Source organism: Podarcis vaucheri, assembly GCF_965113315.1.
Source record: "Podarcis vaucheri genome assembly, chromosome: 9".
In the NCBI taxonomy this organism is placed as follows: domain Eukaryota; kingdom Metazoa; phylum Chordata; class Lepidosauria; order Squamata; family Lacertidae; genus Podarcis; species Podarcis vaucheri.
In genome coordinates, this window is record NC_138767.1 from 48,457,041 (window position 1) to 48,476,476 (window position 19,436).

The 19,436-nt window shown below is 41.1% G+C and overlaps 1 protein-coding gene across 2 annotated transcripts in view; it reads right to left on the reverse strand.

Moving 5' to 3' along the window:
• Positions 1-2,980: 2,980 nt before the first annotated feature.
• The window catches only part of GLRA3 (glycine receptor alpha 3), a 73,804-nt gene continuing 57,348 nt past the window's right edge, over positions 2,981-19,436 (reverse strand). The window contains exons 8-10 of one of the 2 annotated variants that reach the window (XM_082237244.1): positions 18,172-18,318; positions 10,275-10,394; positions 2,981-4,674 (exon numbers count right to left, since the gene is read on the reverse strand). In XM_082237244.1, the coding sequence (XP_082093370.1) occupies positions 4,393-4,674; positions 10,275-10,394; positions 18,172-18,318 (549 nt within the window). In that variant the 3' untranslated portion in view covers positions 2,981-4,392. The remainder of the gene's footprint in view (positions 4,675-10,274; positions 10,395-18,171; positions 18,319-19,436) is intronic. The other variant, XM_082237243.1, reaches the window with a different exon arrangement.

Genomic DNA, 19,436 nt, shown 5'->3' on the forward strand with positions numbered 1-19,436 from the left:
ATTTAGAGAGTGGAGTAGGAAACAGAACCCTATTCATGTGGCTAATACATGAATGAGAGGTAGAACTACTATGCTGTCCTTTATGGTGTGCATACATGTCCAGTTCTGCACCCTGAAGTTCTGAAGGTGGAATCAAGCAAACCTTAAGCAAACCCAATGTAGTTGGGAGCCCTGATCATATACAGGACCTACACAAGTACAACATATGGGGCTGAAAACACTGGAGGTAAGGCCAAATGATAGTGTTCCTATCAATGCATTAGCTGTCTCCATGGAAATACTAATGCCTGGAAGGGGTTATAGACTGAAAGAGATAAATTCCACATATCTCCACTCATGAATGTTTTGAGCTTCACATATTTCCATACGGCACATAAGAATCCATGGTTCATTTAAGACAGCATTTTGGTTCCAACAAAAGCCAGTCGGATGCTTCTATTCATGAAAGGGCTCGTCTACAGTTCCACTCGTTCCATGTCTAGAAAGCATGGGTCCAAGTGGGTTCCCACTTTCCCCGTGCTTTCAAGGCAGGGATCTGAGTGGTTTTGCTTTTGCTCTTTCATGCTAAATCGGGGGTGGGGGTGGGAATCTGTAGAAAACATGATTGCCGTTTGTTCCAATTCAGCACTTTACTCCAACCTTGTTTAGAGGTTGTGAAGTTGCATCTGATTTCAGGTTGCAAACTTCAGCCATTCTGGTGTCTCTGCCTCCTCCCTTATCCATGACTTCCAACACTAATTTCTTCTGGGTTCGTTCACAGGCAAAATAATGATCACCATGTTGCAAAACAGTGACATCAGATCAAAAGTGTTGCCCAGTTGCCTAGGCAATGCAGATACACTTCTCTGACTTTCTGTACTTTGCTGCCTGCACGACAGTGATTGAAGATAGGAAGAAATGTCCATTTGACTAGGATATGTGGGGATGCTTCATTATCTTCAGGCAATTTGCTGGAGATCTTCCAATTTTCTGGCAAATGGTTCTTATCATCATGACTGTGAGCAGCCATGAATAACAAAATTGGTGTAAATTGGATTCTCCCCCCCTGCTGGGGATTTCACACACTGAGTATGTCCTAATTCACCCCAGAATTTTGCAGTGGCTTATACTTCATCTCAGTCCCAGCCGTAGCACTATAGGGTGTATCTAACATAGAGCCTGCAGTAACCTGAATACAGGGGGAACATGTTTGCTAACTTTTGTCACTTTGCTAAAATCACTGGGGGTTTTGTAACAGTGCACTAAATCCATAAGAAGCATTAGTTTGTGTGACAGGGTCTGCAACACCATTCCTGGATTTATTTGTGTGATAGGTTGTCATATGCCTGCTGGTATTTTAGACTTAATAAAATAGGCACTAGTGGGTTGCTGGTATTTTTTGGTGGCATGAGACAACACAAAACCTTCATTTATCATTCTGCATTGTAAAGAAGTGAAATGAATTTGATGATATGCCCTTATGCCCCAGCTTTATCCCGTTACCTGCACTCTATATTCAATGAAAAAATAATTTTGTGAGTAAAAGTTAAAACTTAGTTTATAATGCTTTGTGCAGAACATTCCCCTAGGCCAGGTTAAAGGATATATCTTAGTATCACACTCATGGCTCATGAACTGGGAAATACTGGATTTTCTCTGTAGGGCTGCTTGCCTCCACTCTTTCAAACTCACCACCTTTCCCATAGAATAGTTACCTCATCCTGTTCAAATATAAACTATCTCAAGCCAATTGTATCCTCAATAGGCATGCCTAACTTTTTATGTTGAGTTACCAAAGTAGTATGGCCGCACAATCTGTGAATACTGGAAAGAAATATGAGACGGCTCCCCCCTTTTTTTCTATTCATAGCCCTAGAGTGTCTGTAGAATTCTGTTATGTTCAGAAATTGTACAAAATTCATTTGTATGAATATTTACTTAGATTTAACAACACATTTTAAATCCTTAACCTTTGTATTGATCACGCTGAAGGCAGATTCAGAAATGTATAACCGAGATGGCACAGTCTTCACAGATTGGCCACGCCACCTCAAGTTTTGCATTGGGAATCAATTGTTTGAAAGTACTTGCTCAAGAAAATATCTCCTGAGACCAATATACAACTATATTAGAGGTGTTTTTGACACAGGGCACAATTTGCATATGGTTTCCACCCACCCATACTTAAATGGATCTATTTAAATCAAAATTGCTTTTTCTTTTTTCTTTTTTCTTCTTTTTAAAGTCATCTTAGTAAATATTTCTATAACAGACACATTACAGAAATAGTTCTGTATCACATTTGTTCTTATTTAAAAATCAAAGTAAAACTTCAGCTTTGATTTTATTTTTCCTTCAAAGCAGCATGTTTTCTCTCCCCTCTCTGGTGTTCAACAATAAACTCTTGTGGTTTTTCTGTTGGCACACTTTCAGAACATATATCATTCCACTGCATTAGATATGCTGTAGAACAATTATATTCTGTCTTTGCTGATGAGAACTGTCAGAAGAAACAAAAAACAGCTTCTAGGTACAAAGTTCTATTCTATATTTTCTTTTAAGCCTATAACATAATATATAATTATTGAGAGAATTAATTTAAAGGGCTGTGCAATTCTAGAAAAAGGAAATAAAGGTAAAGGTAAAGGTACCCCTGCCCGAACGGGCCAGTCTTGACAGACTCTGGGGTTTGTGCGCCCATCTCACATCTATTGGCCGGGGGCCAGCGCTGTCCGAAGACACTTCCGGGTCACGTGGCCAGCGTGACAACGCTGCTCTGGCGAGCCAGAGCCGCACACGGAACGCCGTTTACCTTCCCGCTGGTAAGCGGTACCTATTTATCTACTTGCACCCGGGGGTGCTTTCGAACTGCTAGGTGGGCAGGCGCTGGGACCGAGCAGCGGGAGCGCACCCCGCCGCGGGGATTCGAACCGCCGACCTTTCGATCGGCAAGCCCTAGGCGCTGAGGCTTTTACCCACAGCGCCACCCGCGTCCCTAGAAAAAGGAAATAAATTTCCTTAATTTAAATACCTAGATGAAACATTGTACCAGGAGGTGTGCTACATTCTATTTCCACCATTCAGACTGTGGCCCTGCAAGCTATCCCCAATCAGGGTTTCCCAACTACGCAGAGCAGATATTGGGAAATGTGGATGGGTGGGTGGAATTGGGAGGGAAGGGAACAAGAGCAATTCCTATTTGTGCAAGTAACAGTCAGTTGCACAAGTAGAATGCCATAGTTGGCTATCCGGTATCTTTACTAAAGAATTTGACTTTCATAGGAAGGTTTTCGTTTCCCCCAATTTTGTTCTAGCACTTCTTTTGATGTTGTTCAGCACATATATATGTAAAGTCAGTTAAAATAAATGGGAGCTACATGTGATTTTCAGCATGTTTACCTGGAAGTAAGTTGAACTGATTTCAATGACACTAACTTCCTAGTGTATATTATGTGTATATTACAGAATCAAATATGCACCACTGCCCCATAATTTCAATGGCTTTAAGCATATTTAACCTCCATGGAACAAAATCCTCTCCCTTTCCAGGGCCCTGGAGGTGACAATACTCATTTGAGTGACTCAGAATATCTGACCTCACATCCTATCATGTAGAATCTATGTTACATTTTAGAATAAATACCAGAAGCAAGTGATCTGTTTACTCAACAGAAGGTCTAGCCTGCTGAGTCATACTCTCTGTACTGGTAAAGGATGTGATTAGACAGTTTCCTGCCTTGAATGCACAGAGAAATTTTGCCAAAGCATACTTTTTCTTTTTATAAAATGGCCAGCAATCAACAAACTGATTATTCCAGTGCAGAACTGAAGCCTCACCAGAAACACCAGCAGCATTTCACAGGATAAGTGGTTTGTGGATTGTGTCATTATGAAGTATTTTATGAGATTTCTCTCTTTAATGTGCAGCCTAATATATGCTCGGTGTTTATTATAAAAGACATTGGCAGTGTCTTTAAATTGAGAAAATGTGCTTCATCACTTAAAGGGAAACTTCTTTTTTTAAACAGCCCCCCCCCCCATGGCAAATCTTGACTTATAAAGTTTAAAGGAAACTTTAAAGTGGAATAGCATTTCTGTTAATATGGCACTTTGCTGCAAGAAACGTCAGAAAATACTATACCATTATGGAACGGCATCTATAAACACATTGGCAGTAGAGTTTTAATTTAGTACGTTGTGGTTTTTCTTTGCAAAAGCTGGCTACTTTTAGCTAATAAGAAGTTTAATCACTGTTGCAGCAGATACTGTAGCTTCTTCGGATTCCACTCTTCTATCCTTTTGTGACTTTGCATAGCAAGTCAAATGTGATTTTTTCCCCTCCACGCCCTTTATGAGCCAATCGGTATTTGTACCATAGTAATAGAGAACCAGAACCGTTAAGCACTGGAAACCTTAATCTTGTTTTTGGTGAATGTCCTCGTGCCGAACAATTTTGTAGATGACCCAGTAAAAAATGTTGAATATCAGAAAGGCTAGTGGGAAACAGGCTCGGGAGATGGTGTCAATTTTCTTGGCCCGATCAATGAATACCTTCCTCATGTCTTCAGAGCTTTTTGGTGCAGGTTGAACTGGATTGTTTGGTGCTTTTGGAACCACTCCATCTTTTGCTTGTATACATGGCGGCCCCATTCCATAGCCTGTAAAACTGAGCCGATTTTCTCTTGAATCTTCATCCTGTAAAAATAAACAAACAGGAAAAGTCTTCACCTGGAAATTCTAACAACTGAAATCTATAAAGACCCTTTATATCATTATTCAAAAAAATATTAAAACTATCGCTCTATATCCTCCCCGTCCACAATATAATCAGCTGCTGCAAATGCAGTAATAACAGTAGCCCAACTACTGCTGTGTTGGCTGCAATTTGATTTCTATTTGAGTCACAATTCAGTAATTCTAAAGTAAGATAAAGGGACCCCTGACCATTAGGTCCAGTCGTGGCCGACTCTGGGGCTGCGGCGCTCATCTCGCTTTACTGGCCAATGGAGCCAGTAAAGCTTCCGGGTCATGTGGCCAGCATGACTAAGCCGCTTCTGGTGAACCAGAGCAGCACATGGAAATGCCGTTTACCTTCCCGCAGGAGCGGTACCTATTTATCTACTTGCATTTTGACATGCTTTTGAACTGCTAGGTTGGCAGGAGCAGGGACTGAGCAATGGGAGCTCACCCCATCATGGGGATTCGAACCACTGACCTTCTGATTGGTAAGTCCTAGGCTCTATGGTTTAACCCACAGCGCTATCTGCATCCCTTAATTCTAAAGTACTCATTGGCTATTTCATCTATGAAGCATGTATCCTGGTTCCATCAACTCCTTCAAGCTTCTTGCATTGAATGAAATTGTCTGAATGGCGATTGTAAGCATGGCCAGTTGAACATCTTTTCTGCGATCTGGTGAATTAACATTCATCTGGACACACTAACAGAAACCCCTTCTGACCTTCCTGTCCAATGTGGGAAGTCAATTGCAGGGGTTGTGGAGCAGTATTCTCTCCTTTCTGTATTCACTAAAACAATTAAATCTACATATCTGCATAGGGCTTTTGACATCTGCCCATGTGAGAAATTTTAAAATCCAATATCTGTTCCTGCCTGTCACTGAGTATTATGTTTCTTAGGATGTTATCTTACATCTGCCTATAGATGATCTTGTTAGCTGTAGCCAGTGCTATTTTTCTAGAAAAAGAAGTGCCGGAATTCACCACAAACACCTCTCTTGTTCTGTTAAAGAACAAGGCAGTGGCACTCACCTGAGAAGTGCCAGAACTGAGTTCTGGCAAGTTTCAGCTGAAAAAAAGCCCTGGCTGTAGTTGGATAGATGGTAGCTTTCAGTTGCTTGCTGCAGTGGAGGACAGTATATAATAATCACACCTCTCATAATAACTATGTTAACTTGTGATCCTGGGCTAGAACTGGGCTGTTACCAGGACACATGTGTACAGTGGTACCTTGGGTTACGAACTTAATTCGTTCCAGAGGTCCATTCTTAATCTGAAACCGTGCTTAACCTGAGGTGCGGTTTTGATAATGGGGCCTCCCGCTGCCGCCGCGTGATTTCCGTTCTCATCCTGGGGCAAAGTTTGTAACCCGAGGTACTACTTCTGGGTTAGCGGAGTTTGTAACCCAAAGTGTTTGTCAACCAAGGTGTTTGTAACCTGAGGTACCACTGTACTTGGTTCAGATGGATACTGAATTTTGGATTGAATCAGGAAGATTCAGAGAGATTTGGGGATCTTCCAAGGCAAAGTGGGTCTCCTTTGAACTGAGCTGCTCCTGAAGCATCAAATAGACTCAGATTGTTGGTCTCTTTGAAATTTCAAGTGTCTAATGCAAAGATCTTTTTTTTTTTTTTGCATAAGGTCAGGAAGGGGACTTTAGTTTTCTTTCTGACAGATCTACCTTCCAAAGAGGGAATAACTTTTCTACATTAGGAGTGATGAAAAAGAAGGAACTGACTGTTCTCAGCTGAGCATAAATTTCCCGCAAAACCCACAAACTGCTTTTATTGACCACAAGTCCTTATCTCCTGCACCAATTAATTCTCCTGAAACGTTACTGGTTACTGATCTGCAAGCATTTCTACAACATTTGCTATTTTCATACATAACTTTGCCCAAACCACAGGAAGGTAAGTAAATCCTTTTCTTCATTTAGTTCCCCAACCCCCCAAGTGGTTTCAAAGGAACCCAATACAAAAAATGTTGCACCTTTGCTTTTGAAATCTAGCATTTTTGAAAACCTAGAAGCACCTCTTTCACATATACTGCTTTCATACCAACTATCTACAAAACAACAAAAGTTGGTGAGGGTTGTTGGACAACAACACACAACAAGCAAGCACTTTCTGGGTTACCTTTCGAGTGCTGGCTGAAAACTTTTCTATTCCACCAGGACTATGCAGGTGATTAAGAATGCACACTTCCACAATGGTTAATTGGTTAATGTCTGTTTTTAACCTTTCTATGTTTTTTATTGTATGGTTTTATGTTTTATTGCTCTAAAACACCTTGATCTAGTTTGTATGAGGTAGTGGTATATACATATATTAATAAATAAAAAATAACCTGGGAAAAGAAAAACCCCTTTTAAAACCACCCTAAAACTGTAAAGGCTGGCTTGGTAGAAACTTCCTTGTACCTGTCCTCCTTACATTTGATGGTACTCCTCCCCTGAGAAAGGGAAATGCCACCTTGCCAATGGAGTGGAAACAACTCCATCAGAAGCCCCTCTGGTTGGCTGCTGGAAGGCTCCACTGGCTGGAAGCACTGGCAGAGGAACAGGGGTGCAGAGGGAGCAGACCGCCCCCGGCACCACTATTATGGTAGGGTGCCATCGCAGCGCCGCCCCCCATGCGTGCAGTGCACCCCTGAGCACCGGGTGCCACACCCCCACAGGTGGCACGTCGCACCCCCAAAATGTGTGTAATGTCCCCGCAGGCGGTGTGCCACACCCCCAGGATGTGCGCCATGGCCCCAGGGCACCATCACGCCCCCGCCTGCTCTCCGCCCCCAGTAGTGGAGCATGCAGCTTCGTCACTGGCTGGAAGGCTTTGCTGGCAAGACTTCCCAAGAACAGGATGTGAACATAGCTAGGTATCAGTGTGTGTGTGTGTGGAGTTTCTGAATCATCTTTTCCTGTGTTTTCTTCCTCCCCTTTTGAGCTAGAGACAGCCTGCATGCAGCAGAGCAACTGTTGGCAGTCTGAGGGTGGGCCTCAAAACCAGAAGATTCCTGACTTTAGTACTGCTCAGTACTGGACTGACAGATTAACTCTGCCAAGATAATGTCACGTGAAGATTTTTGCCATGGCATTTTAGTATGTTGAATATTCCATTTCAAGGCACTCCCTCGTGTGGTGAGATGTGGTGCTTTGCCCTCCAAGGGAACATTGTTTAAGAAAAAAACCCTGTGCCCAGTGTGTAAAATACTAGTTTCCTCAACATGAAACCATATTCACACAAAATGAGATTGAAAGAGTTACCTGTTGGTAACCTTTTCACATTAAAAGGTGATGTGTGATTATGCCAAATGATGGGTAAAGGTTGTAATTAAAATTATTAAATCATTAATTGATTTTAAAGGGTCTTAAAAACAAAAGAAGGCAATACACAATTATTTTATCAAGAAAGACAGATGCATTATTTCCATAGAGTACCTTCTAGAGGAAACATGACACAGAGTTCCATGACAAGGGATTATTGTTTCTAGGAGACTTCTACGCTCCTAAATTTCTCTAGACTATGTACTTAGTTTGCAGATGAGCTTGATTAAAAATGTTCAGTGCGAAATAGTGAAATCAGTGCAACAATAAGAGGAAATTGCTTTCAAAGCCTGCAGGTGTATCCAGAAAAACTCACAAACAGGATGAACTGAAAACATTGACTGGTATCCAAAGAGAGCTCTTTTCAACAAGAAAGTCTACATTGGTTTTCCTGCAGGTATGGCTGCCTCCCTACTCCGATAAACAAAAATAAATGAAATTTGAACACAACAAGGAAATAAATAAGCTGTGGATTGCTAACAAATGAAGAATAACAAAGATACAAAATGAAAATAGGACATGAATGATATGACATGATTCAAAATTTTTTAAAAAATGTTTTTACTTCAAATACTGTGAAATATAACTTCTTCATTATAGTTAATCCTAGGCAATTATATATAAAGCTTGATATACATGGTCAGCAAATGTCAGGCATGTAGATTCTACTAATATGGAACCCATTTTAAACCCCTAGCAATGTATTATATTATATTATCATTTCACCCTGTCTCTGTATCCTGCATCATTCAACGGAATGAAGTCACATTCAATATATATTTTTTCCATATTATTCATAATTCAACATTCTCTTATTGCCTGCAAATAATGCAATTGCAATCGTTTTACTATTACTAACATTGTGCTGCCACAGTATGGTCACACCTGTCTGCCATTTTTGGGGACTTAGAGATGAATTGAACTACCAGACTCTTTTCTAGAAACGTTTTGGGGAAATTTAATCCCACCCAAATTAGATTTTGGATTTGTAGTGGCATCTGGTAAAATGACAGGATGATTTCTAAATGGCTGTCAAATGGCTGCTAGATCTTGCCACACATATGTGGTAGCCTTTCATATGGCACATGGCCATGAAGGCCAACAACACTCTCAGGCTATACCTATTGATGGAGATGCCCACAATCAGTTGTAGCACGCTGAGAATATTCTGAAGCTAGTATTACCTCTCTCTCTCTCTCTCTCTCTCTCTCTCTCTCTCTCTCTCTCACACACACACACACACACACACACACACACACTCATGTGAACTGGGCCTTTCTCAGATAAAAATAATAATCTGATTAATTTTTATAGCAAGAGGACCTAGTTATACATACCACTTAGAAACATTTACAAATATTCAATCCATCACCTCTCGACACCACGTCTTTTTGAATTGTTGTGATATTAAAGATTGTACCTGATTTCTGCTGCACTGTCTCCTGTTCTCCTTGACTGACCAAAACTATAAGGTCTCACATACCACAGATGTACTTTATACCAGGCCCCTTAAGCTTACTCTGGTGCAGGGCCCTTATGAAGTATCCACTTGAGAACATTTAAGATTATGGAATGCACCTGCCACTCAGTTGCATGGTTGAATCGTTGAAGCTTCCAGAACCTACCCCACCATCTCCAGTAGCTTTTGAGAAATGCATATGCTTCTTTACAAAGACACAGTAGGAGTGAAGCAGACAATATTAGATCATTTCACAATGGTCATGTGCGAAGCATATTCATGCTCCTTTCAAAGAAGTAGATTTGGAGCTGCCTTGGTAAATGGTGAGAGGTTGCTTCTTCTGGACCCTGGGCACAAGGGGCACCCTATCACTGACTTATTTGCTTATCTACTGAAGGTCTCTCAGATCCTGGCAGTGCTTTAACATTGCATCAGTATGGGAAACCTTAATTGTTTCTTAATATTTATATTGTTTTTGCAGAAGTATTTAGGTGTACCATATTTAGATGTATTAATTTCTAAACCATGTTTTGAGGAGAAAGAAAATCAGATGTGAATTCTATGTTACGAGCTCCAAATTAGCCACCACAAATTTTATTTCCATGATGAAGGGAGGCTGAACCTCTCTAGTAACAATATGTATCATCACACAGAAGTAGTAATGGAAGTTCACAGAGTCCACATGGAAAGACATTAGTTCAGACAAATGGACTGGGCCTTTGTTAATGACTGGGTAGCATGTTAGGACAAATGGGACATCTTCTTCATAGTTTACCCTTAAATTTATATTGTAGATTTGAGGCAAAGTCCCGTCTATGAATTCTGTACTTCTCAAGCCATTGCTACGCCGCAATGATTCATTGATTTCATTTCCATCAAGCACTCCCTCATAAAACTTTCATCAAAATGGAAGGCAGACCACAAAGACAACAAAAGAAAATAAAAGGGAAAAAAGGAAATGATTATTAGTGAAAAAACATATAATCAACCTAGTCTACAAGTAGTATGGCATTTAGAACTTGGGTTAAAATTTTGAAGAAAAGTTGAAAAGTAAATAAAGACTAGTAAAATGTAGCCTTAGATGTAACACTATATTTTCTTCAACACAAGCACAAAATTAGTATGCATGCTTGCGTCTTTTAAAGTGGAAATGCCAACAAGCAAAGCAATATCCATATGTATCATTTATTTATGATAAACCTCCAACTTACTCTCTGCAACCCCTGTAAGTGCTTTTTAAAGGGCAAAATGGGTGTGAATTTTAGATGTATTCATCCTAAATATCTTTAGATCCAGTTCATGAATTTAGTGATACTGATTCATGCAAAGGCAAAACCCCAACTTGCACAGATGACTGCAGAATCTTCAAAATATAAGTATACAATTTCCCAACACCTCTTCCAAAGGTTTCCAGTTGCAATCACTATTTTTTTAATCAGCTGCTGTACGTTTTCCACGCTTGCATTACTGATACCCCTCATAGATGTGATGTTCTCTCTTCTCAAAAATATTTCAGAAGGTACAGCTCCCCATCATTATGTGGGGAGCCCACTTTGTGCAATGCCCATGTGACATGATGGGAGGGAGCCCCACTTCCTCCCCCTCAGAACCTTCCTTGAGGTCCAGGCCTATCCTGCTCATAGAAGCCAATTGGAAGTCCAGAGGGTGGAGCTGGGCAAGCAGATCTGAAGGATAACCTGTTTCCACAGGCCTGTTCCTAGATTATAAATTTGGGTATGGACAATAGGCATGGCACTTATATTGTTGTCATGTTTCCTACCCACCTTCTTTCAGATAATGGGCATCGTTGCTATGGGCTTTGGTTCATCACTGGTTAATAGGCCTAGGAAGGAATGTTACTTGCAGCTGCAATTGACCAAGAAGCTGTGATTGATATATATATATATATATATATATATATATATATATATATATATATATATGCAGGTTTTGGTGTCTTCGGGTGTCTTCCCGTGTAAGAGTCGGGGTGTCTGTGCGACGTTTCGACGAGGTCTCACTCGTCATCTTCAGGCTGGTGCTTTCGGCTTCTTGTTACTGGAACAGACACCCCGACTCTTACACGGGAAGACACCCGAAGACACCAAAACCTGCATTCCTGTACCCGTGAAAATCTACGAAAGCATATATATATATGTGCTTTCGTAGATTTTCACGGGTACAGGAATGCAGGTTTTGGTGTCTTCGGGTGTCTTCCCGTGTAAGAGTCGGGGTGTCTGGGCGACGTTTCGACGAGGTCTCACTCGTCATCTTCAGGCTGGTGCTTTCGGCTTCTTGTTACTGGAACAGAGCAGAATCTGGTGTTTGAGTTCCTATAAATACTGTTGAGGGGTGTGGTGTATAGCCTCCAACGTTCTGGGCAGAGAGGAAGTTCCTAGATTAGTGTGCCTTTTCTTCTTTTGTTCCTTAATTACTTGAGGGATATCTTGAGTGATTTCATGAGTGATATTCTGAATACCACTGGGTGGGTCATTAAGTGTAGATTAGTTGCTAAAGCTTTCGTGTCTTGACCTCTTGAGCTTGTGAAGAGTTTTTCTGAGAAGATGGCTGTGCTGCATTTAGTTGTGCTCTGGCTTGGCTTCGTGTATAGGGGCGAGCTGTGATTTTGTGCCTTGTGCCCGCCAGATCTGTGTAGGGATTGCAGGGGGGTGCAGCATCCGGAGGTGCCACTATAGTTTGGCTACTGGATGGAGTCTGTAATATGTCTGTGGAGAGGGTCTGGTGTGGTTGATTGGTGACGGTGTTCTGTGTGCCTCTGGTTCTGGTGTCGGTTTTTGTGGGGAGGGCTAATTTCCAGATGTCTGGTAGGCGGGACGTGTCGTCACGCTTGTTCATGTTGTGAGGGTGTTTCTCTATCTCGATGGCTTCCATGATTATTCCATGATCCAAAAAGAAACACCCCCCAAAAACCAAGACACAGAAGAAAACAATGGCATGGCCCTCCTTCCTTATATCAAGGGCACTACAGACAAAATTAGCAAAATCCTCCATAAACACAATATCAAAACAGCCTTCTGCACCAACCAAAAAATAGCCAATATCCTCAGAAACCCAAAAGACAAAATCCAGCTGGAAAACCAAGGGGTCTATGAAATACCCTGCAAAGTCTGCCCAGCCACGTACATTGGACAAACAAACAGACGAATAAATGCACGTATCGCAGAACACAAGAATGCCGTCAAAAAAGAAGAAAAAACTTCCTCTCTTTTCCAACACATGAAAGAAACAGGACACGAAATTAATTTTGCAGATTCCAAATTGCTCTTTAACATGGAACATCACCACAAGAGAATAATCATGGAAGCCATCGAGATAGAGAAACACCCTCACAACATGAACAAGCGTGACGACACGTCCCGCCTACCAGACATCTGGAAATTAGCCCTCCCCACAAAAACCGACACCAGAACCAGAGGCACACAGAACACCGTCACCAATCAACCACACCAGACCCAAACCCAGACCCTCTCCACAGACATATTACAGACTCCATCCAGTAGCCAAACTATAGTGGCACCTCCGGATGCTGCACCCCCCTGCAATCCCTACACAGATCTGGCGGGCACAAGGCACAAAATCACAGCTCGCCCCTATACACGAAGCCAAGCCAGAGCACAACTAAATGCAGCACAGCCATCTTCTCAGAAAAACTCTTCACAAGCTCAAGAGGTCAAGACACGAAAGCTTTAGCAACTAATCTACACTTAATGACCCACCCAGTGGTATTCAGAATATCACTCATGAAATCACTCAAGATATCCCTCAAGTAATTAAGGAACAAAAGAAGAAAAGGCACACTAATCTAGGAACTTCCTCTCTGCCCAGAACGTTGGAGGCTATACACCACACCCCTCAACAGTATTTATAGGAACTCAAACACCAGATTCTGCTCTGTTCCAGTAACAAGAAGCCGAAAGCACCAGCCTGAAGATGACGAGTGAGACCTCGTCGAAACGTCGCCCAGACACCCCGACTCTTACACGGGAAGACACCCGAAGACACCAAAACCTGCATATATATATATATATATATATATATATATATATATATATATATATATATGTTTCTTGTCAAAACATTTATTTGGTTGGGATTCATAACATATTGAAAGGGGGACCCACCTCATAAGGGGTCTTGGGAGTGTCTCACTACAGCATCAGAATATGCTTGAGGGGCTGAGCTGCCCCACATCCAGGCTTCTGAGGGGTCTATGGTTTGCCCACCATTTGGACTAGGGGAGACATAGGACAGCAGCTGTTGTCTGCTTGTTTTGTTAGGATACTTGCCTATACTATGTCAAAAGCTGTGGCAAGTTCCAATCCACATCAGTTTTCCCGTGCGTGTGCCGTGCCTGTAGAACATGCCATAAAGTGTGAGGGCCACAATCTCTCTCTTTGCTGTAATAATGTTTTCAGCAGGTAGTGCGCAAACCTGTCCATGCATTTACTTAAGTCTGTAGCATTAGCTTCTGAGTATTCTAGACAGAGCAGCTGAAGTCAATTTGCAACTGCAGCTCAATCCTGGAACTATCTGGTGCAGATTTCAAGGTTAAGCATCAATTGACTTTTCAATATCTAATATTCAGTGCTCATCCAAAAGTATCTGATCTTTGACATGTGATATTTTATATGCATCAGTATGCAGTGTTCGACACATTGTCTATCAGGACTGCTGGTTTACCATATTTCCCCACATATTCTTTCTCATTGAGCAATATTTGATACTTGGAATTTGATGGCACTTGATACCCATCATTATTAAATGATCTGTTATTTAATAATCTGCACATAATACAGAATTTACTATTTAACATTTACTGGTAGTTTTTTGCTAGTTCTTGTGTTAGTTGGAAGCTGTAAGTGGCTATTTGCTCGGCTGCCTATAGCAGGAATAATCTCCAGACAAGTGGTCAGGATTTTAGTTTAAAAAACAAAAGAATAAGAAGATAATTGTCGGCATTTGTGGATGGTGGGTGTCCCCCCCCCCGCCCTTAAGGCCTAATTTCTCATGTGGGCATTTTTTCAACTAGAAGCTCTCCGAAGCTGGTGTTGTTTTGGGAAAAGGTCAAGCCACTTGTTTTCTCCCTCAATTATATAGCTCACTAGGAAAAATAAGTAACACCAAAAGCATGTTTGAATGACATAAATTGAAGTGATACATGGAGTGATTCCATTAAATGAATGCTTGACGAGAATAATAAAAAAAGGGAAACCTAAATGGAATCTCACAAAATATTTATGTGTCAGTGGTTGGCTGATCACAACTTCGCTCCAAGAACTAATAGGAGGAACTGTGGAAGGGTTGAAAAGGGGGGGGGGAGTATTTTCTACATCTTGTCCTAGAACAGAGACTGGTCCAACACTGTAGCTCTGATCATTTCACTTTTTCAGTCTACTACAGTTTGTTGACCTGGATATTCAACCAGAAACCTCTAACCAGAAGACTGTTTCAGCACTAATTCCTGCAGTCTCAAAACGTTGTGTGTGTGATGAGAGACTGTGCTCCTATGCATTTCCCATTGCATATAGATTGTAAGGAAGGTGGGACATACACATCTACATCCATATAAACACAGGTTTGACTGCAAAAAGAATCCTTCCAAAAAGTGGAAGAATTATGGAAATCAAATGTACCTCTGTGCAAATATACATACCGGTATTTGTTCCATGCTGTATCATGCATACAGCATTTGCAGTCTACAGATTATATGAACAGAGCATTATTCAGCAAAGCAAAGGAGGGGAATTTAGCTAACAATGGTTCTCCAACCAGGAAGGAATGTAACAATTAAATGTCAATAATCATCTCACCAAGGGACAATCCAACCAATCATTCATTCTCAATTCTTGAATGTTGAAGTCAGATTCCAAAATCATTAACAGGTTTCTAGATCATTGGCCTGATAGTGTATAAAATAGCTATCCATATGTGAGAAACTCTGAGTGGATGGCATATGATTATTGAATAGCAGTTTCATTATTCTGACCACATTCCCATATAGTATTTAATATTGCTATGTCAGAAATGGAATACAGTGGTACCTTGGTTCTCAAACTTAATCCATTCTGGGAGTCTGTTCGACTCCCAAAACTGTTCGAAAACCAAGGCATGGCTACCGATTGGCTGCAGGAGCTTCCTGTACTTAAGCGGAAGCCGTGTTGGATGTTCGGCTTCCGAAAAATGTTCACAAACCAGAGGATTTACTTCCAGGTTTGCGACATTCGGGAGCCAATTTGTTTGGCAACTAAGCCGTTCGAGAACCAAGGTACGACTGTACTGTGTTAAGCAGCACATTTCTTTGATCAGTTTACACAGCATGCTTCTGATGTTCATGAAAGAAAATAAATGTAGAACGCAACATGGTTGTATCCAACTAAGTCATATTCATAGTAGACCCCATGAAATCAATGGACTTAAATGAATTAATACCAAAAAAACCCAATGGATTGACAATGAGTAAGCCTTAGTTGGATAGAGCCCTATGGGAAATTTTTATTTCTTGATCTCTGCTCATTTCCTGGTTAGATAAAATCCAACTGGCCAAGTTTTTTTCTTTTTTCTTTTAACCTGACTGCAGATTAAAAAGAAAAAGAAAATTAAAAGTCCTAAACTAGAAAACTAGTGACTGTTTAACCACTGTCAGATGGATAAAAAATTAGAAACTAAGCTGTATAATTATCTGAGATCAAAAGGGAGAAGCAAAGTAGGATATTGCAGGTTGTTAATGAAATCCAATTACATGTTCTAATTTACCAATGAGAAAATCCATTCCTCTTACAAACTGAAATGGAACCAACTATTTGCCCGTGTTCACTAAAATTCATTTTTGTTCCATAGGGGCTTCAGCATGATACAGATTCTCACTTCTGCAGATTCTATCACATTATAATCTGGATGATTGGAGCTCATCTGCTAGCAATGTTAAATACTTCTAAGTTCTAGGTCACCTCCAACTGCATAAGCCTATAAAACATCTGTGCATATGTGTATGTGTTTAAATTTGTGTTGCATTTGATACCAAGAAGAATATTGGAGTTAACTCATTGTCCCATGAATACCAGTCATTTTATAATATGATAAAACATTTTAAGATTTGTCAAGACTCAGTGTCGTGTGACTGAATTTTATTCCTGCCTTTATCTGGGAATAAAGATGAATGTCAGCTTTGAAACAGGAGGACTTTACAGCCCAGCCCTCAATGAGAGTTACATTAGTCACCACCCATAAGGAGCTGTTGGGTTATGGGATCACATTGGCACTCTTCTTGTCCTAGGATACTCATTTGCATCTATTTTTATTGGTGCAAAAAAGAAATGCAAATGTATTACAACTTATACAATGGTTGATGTCTATTAAGTTGTGTGTGGGGTGAGTGTTAAACATCTTGCATTGTTTTGTTCCACTTACAACATCTAGAGTGCTTTACTTTGAGCATGCCACCAGCCTGGTGCTCACATGTGTCATGGCACCCACAAAGTCTTCTAGTGGTGCTACACACTGAGTTTCGTTTTCCTTCCTTCCTTCCTTCCTTCCTTCCTTCCTTCCTTCCTTCCTTCCTTCCTTCCTTCCTTCCTTCCCTCCTTCCTTCCTTCCTAGAACGCTTCTAGCCTTCCCAGAGATGAAGTTATGGGAAGGCACCTTATAAGCAATTTATGTGAAATGAGAGTGGTATGGTTAGCTTACATTTTCCCTCCAGTACTGAGGAATGCTCCCTGTTGTTGTTAGACGGGACTAGCACCAGTTTGTGTGTGAACGCCATAATCAGGACCAGCAGGACACAGCTGACTTCCCATGGTAAGCACAGAGTTGTTAGGGTGGTTGTCTCTCTAATTTTGTATTACGCCATGCTCTTTGTGGCAGACATTTTGTTTTATGCCATTCCCCCTCCACGGCAACCATTCTGTGACAGGCACCCCCAGCAAATTCAAAATGTGCCCACTAGTAAAAACATGATTGGAGACCCCTGATGTAGAGAATGTGATATGGATTTGTGGTGGCCGTCTGCATCCATATATTATTTCCTGCTGCAGTTTCCAGCCCCTTCTTGTTCTCCAGAGGATCAGTCATAGGTGTCCTTCCTTCCTATGATGCAACTATGTCCTCAGGGTCCTTGTACCCCTGCTCACATTCCTAACCCCTTGGCTATTTTGTGGGCTCATCTTCAACTTGCTGCACTGTAAGTGTGGAATTGAACTGTTAAATACATGCAACATCTAATTCCCTCTCTTGCCACTCCCCAATACAAAAGTACCAAAAACAAGTCTTATATAAGTAAGTAGATTAAACAAATGTGAATACATCTATCAAGGTCTTCCATTGAACCATAGTAGGAAATTATTTTAACACATTTCAAACCATCAGTTTCCATCGTGAAGGGGCAATCTGCTAGTATTCTCAGAGGGTGAAATTAAACTCTGTGCAGCAAGCTTCCACGAGGCTCTTGTCCCACTTAAATCCCTTTTTAATCCTTTCTCTGAAGGTTTCAGCGGGATTTGTGAATTACACAGGCCTTGTGCTGACCTTAGGCAGACAGAATGTTATCCTGTGTTAACATGTTACTTGTACAGCCACTCCTAAGACACTGTACCATTGTTACAAAGCAGACAGCCCTTTCTGCTGCCTGTATTTCTTTAACCTATGGCTGTCATATTTACCTTGTTCTTCTTCCTCTTTCGGTGGAATCTCAAAAGTTCTTTATGCTGCCTTGACACAAAGTTTACAGCTGCATATTCCAGAAGTGCCGAGAATACAAAAAGCAGGCATACAGCCATCCAGATGTCAATAGCCTTGACGTACGAGACCTATAGATAGCACAGAGTATAAGACTGCTCGTATTAGAAATACAGATGGGAAGTGCAGTGTCTCCTAATGTCAAGGAAAGAGAAATGTGTTTCCCCAAGCCCAGAGAGAAAGCTAGTTTTACGGGGGGAAAGGGCAAAGGCCAAATCTATATTTCCCATAAAAGTAACATTTCCTGAACACTTCACACTAAAAGCACTATCCTAAGATTTCCTGTGCCATTACATATAAATATATAGGGTGAAACCTACCAGCTATTGTGCTAATACAGCATTGCAAATCATTATTCTTTCTTCTTTGGCAATCATTTGTAGCTGAGTAAGATTGTCTTCCATAAACACGGTTTTAACAGTGAGTCTGTAAGAGACTATGGAGGACGATTCTGGAGCCACACGTCCTTCCACAATGGGGACATTGGTTTCTGGGCAGGAGTTGAACATGGTGTGGATTTGCCAAGAGTGCCTTTCTCTTAGCACGTTTCTCCCTAGCGTCCTGAGTTCGAATGTCTTCAAAACCCATGACACCTTTGGTAAAGGTTGTTTTCCAATTGGAGCGCTCACAGGCCAGTGTTTCCCAATTGTTGGTGTGGAAGGAACAAAACCCCAGCCCAAATGCTCACAATCTCGCTCACTGAATATTTTTGAATCTACAAAAATGTCTTATTATTCTAGATAGGACTATGTCTTTGAGCTCCATATGTCCCCACATGGTCATATGGTTCCCATCCCCAGCTTAGATGGGTAGAGTTCCACAAATTAAATTATTTTAGGATTTAAGCTGGTGGTAAGATCCAGTGATGCCAGCTGCTTTTGGAATGGACTTCTGCTCATGTAACAGCACTTGCCCTTCTCTTTCCGCTGCATCCACCTATCCTTGAAATCTACATTGTGGGGTTGGGGAACCCACTGTGGAAAATGAGGGGGGCAGGGTTGCAGGAAGAACAAGAGGAGAGTCGTATTGCATCCATTTCCACAACACTGACACATACTAAAATCAAGAGCAGATGAGCTCAGATCAGGCATTTAGCTTTTTAAAGTTGTTTGCCTGAATAGGAAAGTGAAAATTATGTGTATTTTGTTTCTAAGATCATGCTCTTTACAAGGAGTTTTTTTATAAAGAA